This window comes from Mizuhopecten yessoensis, unplaced genomic scaffold, assembly GCF_002113885.1.
Source record: "Mizuhopecten yessoensis strain PY_sf001 unplaced genomic scaffold, ASM211388v2 hete_36165698, whole genome shotgun sequence".
In the NCBI taxonomy this organism is placed as follows: Eukaryota; Metazoa; Mollusca; class Bivalvia; order Pectinida; family Pectinidae; genus Mizuhopecten; species Mizuhopecten yessoensis.
The window spans coordinates 1-4566 of NW_018485234.1; the positions used below are offsets into that span (position 1 = coordinate 1).

At 38.9% G+C, this 4566-nt stretch overlaps 1 protein-coding gene across 1 annotated transcript; it reads left to right on the forward strand.

Moving 5' to 3' along the window:
• Positions 1–1789: 1789 nt before the first annotated feature.
• On the forward strand, positions 1790–3101 carry LOC110444718 (axin-1-like; the record flags this gene model as incomplete). Its single annotated transcript, XM_021489082.1, has 2 exons — positions 1790–1936; positions 2301–3101. Coding segments are annotated over 2 exons (933 nt in total), but the record flags the coding sequence as incomplete, so codon positions are not given.
• Positions 3102–4566: the final 1465 nt, after the last annotated feature.

A 4566-nucleotide genomic window follows, 5' to 3' on the forward strand; every position in this document is an offset into this window, starting at 1 on the left:
CTTATTATTCCCCCATTTCCTTCTCCTGTCCCTTTCAGCCCCCTCAAAGTGTCATCACATCTCCTTTTTGCTGTTTGTCTACCTCATTTCTCCTGTCGACCCCTTATTTACCCCTTCTGTGCATCTGGGTTTTATTTAAACGAGAAACATCCAATTACTCAGTTACCCAACAATGTGAAACTTCAACTACGAAAATACATTTTTTTCTCCCAAGTTTTCGAGATTGTTTTTCTGCCTGGAGATACTCCATCTCTTTACACAGATACCTCGCACCTAAGCGACGGTCTTTAATTAGTTTACCCCCACTCCTTTGTACGCAAATCTAACAACTTTTCAACTCCTTCAGATCTGTTTGTGTTTCAAAAAATAAAAGTACGAATTTAAAAAAACCAGACACACCCATACTTGCATTTCAAGTGTATCACATCTGTTGGATCACAGCCCCTGGTCCCTAGTTATGTTGATTGTTGAAAGTGAAGCAAAAAGCGAGGCAGCCGTTAGTGGATCTCTTTCATGTCAAAACCCAGTCATCACTCGAATGTTTGCGGCAGACATTTTACCTGCATATTTCATAAACTATTGAAGGTTTCATCACTTTGCCCTGTCCTGTTAGCGGTTCGGCCTTTGAAATCTCGGAGAACAAGGCAGAACTTACCTCAGAAGCCACACTTACATGTTGTCTGATCTTTGATGAAGATATCGGGCGTTTTTTGTGTGTGATGTTTAATTAATAATGCACACACTTGCTTTTCATTGTTTCTGTGTGCGCCTGGATATAAGGAAATAGACCCTTTTCATGTTGGTTTTCGTTTTTGTTTTGTTTTTGAAAGATCCATACAGATAAAAACAATTAACAAACAAACGAGAGAAGACAAAAGGGGACCTTAATAGCTCTATACGATCACGGCTTGTCACAGGTTGTTTTACAGGTATATTTGAACTGGGTCCTGTGTTGAAATAAATCCCCTTTGTGATTTTAAAATAAACAACAGTTCCCGACTGCAAAACAATCTACTGTAGCTTGTAATCAAGGAAAATAAATTTTGCATCTGTTTCAAAAATTTTATGAACACATCTGCTGTTTTCGTCTTTTTGATATGCTGCGATGCTGCAATAATTCTTTCATTTGATCCGGTATAAATAAACCTAGCCACAGTTAGAACAAATAGAAAGTGCAGGTAGAAAACATCCTGGAGGATATACTTTCAAAAACAATCGGATGACAACAAAGGCTTGAAAACAGGCTTTGATGGCTCGGGTTGATTTGTATCATGTTTGTGGACTCAAAGGCTGTTTTCCTAGTTAATATATCAGGGCATAAAGGCTTCAGAGAGCATGACATCCCTGTAGACAAAAGGCAATGAGGTGTTTGATACATGTATTCATATACAATTTACATACACCAGCCTATCCCGGTCCCTGTTTGGTCATCAGACTCGTATTGTTTGAAGCTTAAGTCCTACAGGCTTTTATATAACTTGCTCATTTCATTGCGACATCCATCATTTTCACTATTATTTTCTCAACGAAAGTAAACTGCCTGTGTTTGGGTTCAAAACATTCATGTAAATATGAAAAGAATGAAACGTCGTGCATATTTTGAATTATTTGCGAAAAAAATAATATTTTGAAATATTTTAACTGGTAAATGTTTGGTTAACAATGCTGAAGCTCTACCGTGTTGGTCCAGGATTCTGATTAAGGGAAACTTGTCATGAAACAGAGTTGTACATTTGACTGAAGGTTTTCATCTTCTCAGTTTACAGAAAATATTTTGCTTGTTTTGCAGCGTACTCAGAGAGCACCAAAGGACTCCAATATTGCTGAAGTGAATCCTAAAAAGTTTGCAGCCCTGCTGATGGAGAAGCTGGAGCGAGTTTTGAAGGAGCGGGAGAAAGAGGAGAAACTTCATGCCTCTATGAGTAGGATTTTAGAGGTAAGCTTGTTTACCATATTCAGTTCTTTGACAAGATAACACAATAATTGTGTTGTTTCACGTCATCTTTTTGAAATATTGAGAGAAAAAACACCTAAAATTATTGATATAATGAAGTTTTATTGTAATAAATGCCAATTGAGACTGTCAATTGAAAAAAATGACTGCTTTTCAAAGAAGCGAGGATGTCAATGTTTTAGCTTTTGAAATGGATCATTCAATGGTCTTGAATGATATCTTGTTCTAGAGTATAAAAAGAGATTGAAAAACAAGGAGGAAACAATGTGTAGTTATTGATTTTGATCTTGATTTTAATTATATTGTACATAATGTGAGATTTTAATAGTCTTTCCCATTTTTTCAGTCCGACCTGGAGGAAGTGGATAGATCAATGTTAAACAGGACTGTGGATCGATCCGTAGACCGACTCGAACGACTCGACAGGTCTATAGACCGGTCAATAGATCGATCCATGGATCGGTCAATAGACAGATTAGATCGGTCACTTGACCGGTCGGCAATGTTGAGGAATACGTCCTCTGCTACCTCTATGCCTTTAATGACATCTGCTGTGATAATGGACGACGACAATCCGAATAGCATTCTGGAGGATCATGTGTCCCGAATATGGGAGAGCTCCGCTCAACAGACGCCCACTCGGTCGCCTGGACAACAGTCACCGTCACTAAAGAGGTCGGCAGCCGATCGCAAGTCATCGGCAAATCCCAATCAGACAATGCCCTTGCCCAACACCTTGCCATCTGCAGTGCACAACAAATCATTTCACAAGAAACGTCCAGACTATCATTCCTCGTTTGACAGTGGAATGGGCGAGGAAAAACCTAACGTGGAAACACATCGTCACATTCACCATCACCATCATCACCATCATTCGCGTGACCCTAAGTCCAAGACATATATTGAAATTGAGGCTCAGCAACATGTGAGTTGTTGGCCGGGTGATGCTAATTCTAGTGCGCGTGGACAAGGGTCAGGAAATAGTGAAACTACAGATAGGGGTCGGACTACACGCCGTGCTAATCGTAAACATTCGGATACAAGCAGCAACATAGACAGTGGAATAAGCATGATCGAGTCCATATCGCCGATGGCTGTGCCAAACGCTATGGATCCGTCAACAGAAAAGTAAGTAAAAATACTGCATAGTATAGTTTTATTTCTCAAACATGGTATTTGTGAATCATGTTGTATTATGTTGAAGAAAATATAATAGACTCTGTACATATATCCATAAAATTTGAACAATTTGGTCATGAAGTAGAGCTTCGAAGTCTGCCCCGTGGGGGACACAAACATACAAAAGGTCCCGCGTGTTTGTAACAGAATTTTGTATGTAGTTATTCAGATCTGGATTCAACACGGTTATGTTATAGAGCCTATGAGTGGTTTGCAAAGTAGGTTTGTTGACAAATATGTAACAGGCCCAGTGATTGGTTGTTCAACCAATATGTAACAGGTCCTGTGATTGGTTGTTCAACCAATATGTAAGAGGCCCTGTGATTGGCAATAAATAGGTCCAGTTTATGGTGCTCTTATGATATATAGTTAACGCCTTTTACGTACACTTGTATTTTGTGATATGTAAAGGTTGATGTCAATTTGATGAAAATAATGAACAAAGCAAACTAAAAATGTTATGAAAAAATATACGTACATATTTTGACAGGGATATTTATAACTTACTGTGTATTCCACGATTTTGGATCCTTCTGATAACTCATTCAAAACGCTGTCACAGAAATAAGTATTTATGAAAATTACATGGATGACAGTATCAAATATATATATAGATAGCACTAGATTTGGGTATGACAGTACAACTATAAAAGGGCTACTCAACCAATAAAAGGTTGGGGTCATGATGTAACTGTAGTATGCCTCCCTAATTCATTGGTATTAACAGCTATATATAGGGGAGTCGGGGTCAGGTTACATTTCCCTGTGTTCAGGCTAATAGTTTGTCAGTTTGTAGTCCATCTCAAGGGTATTGGGTAACGGCTTATTGGCTGTGTAAGGGAGTTAAATCAGTCTCTCAGGGTTTTAAGGGCATCGATTGCGAAAGAAATGTACTACTACTACTACTACTACCAACTGTAGAAGAAGGATGATGATACAACTGGTAGACGGTGGCATGCTACAACATGTTAGACAGAATGTGGTGTTTATATTGAATAATTTAAGTCTGGGCAAACCTTACTGTGGGCTTCAAAGTAAACACGGCCCTTTGATGTATGGAGCAGTCCAGGGCCTCCCTTGTAACAAACCCAATGCTTCTACAGATTCAGGATTTTCTGATAAAAGGAATCTGTAAAAATTACTGGGGGCACACATACAGGCTTTCAGCAGTTAGGGCAGATCAAAGATCCTCTTATCATATTAGAAACACCAACATTTGAATGTCATCCGCAGCTTGGCGAGAATCCCTGCTGTGCGAGATACAGTCTCACATCTGTTACATAAATCTTAGTTCACAACTAGCCGGTAGCTCCAATCTCTCCCCCATTGTGACTGTTAATTAAGAAATCAGTCGGGCCCTTCATCACTCAGACCTGCTCCGTTTACCACTACTTTTGTCATTTCACGAAAAATATATTTAATTGCAAAAAAAA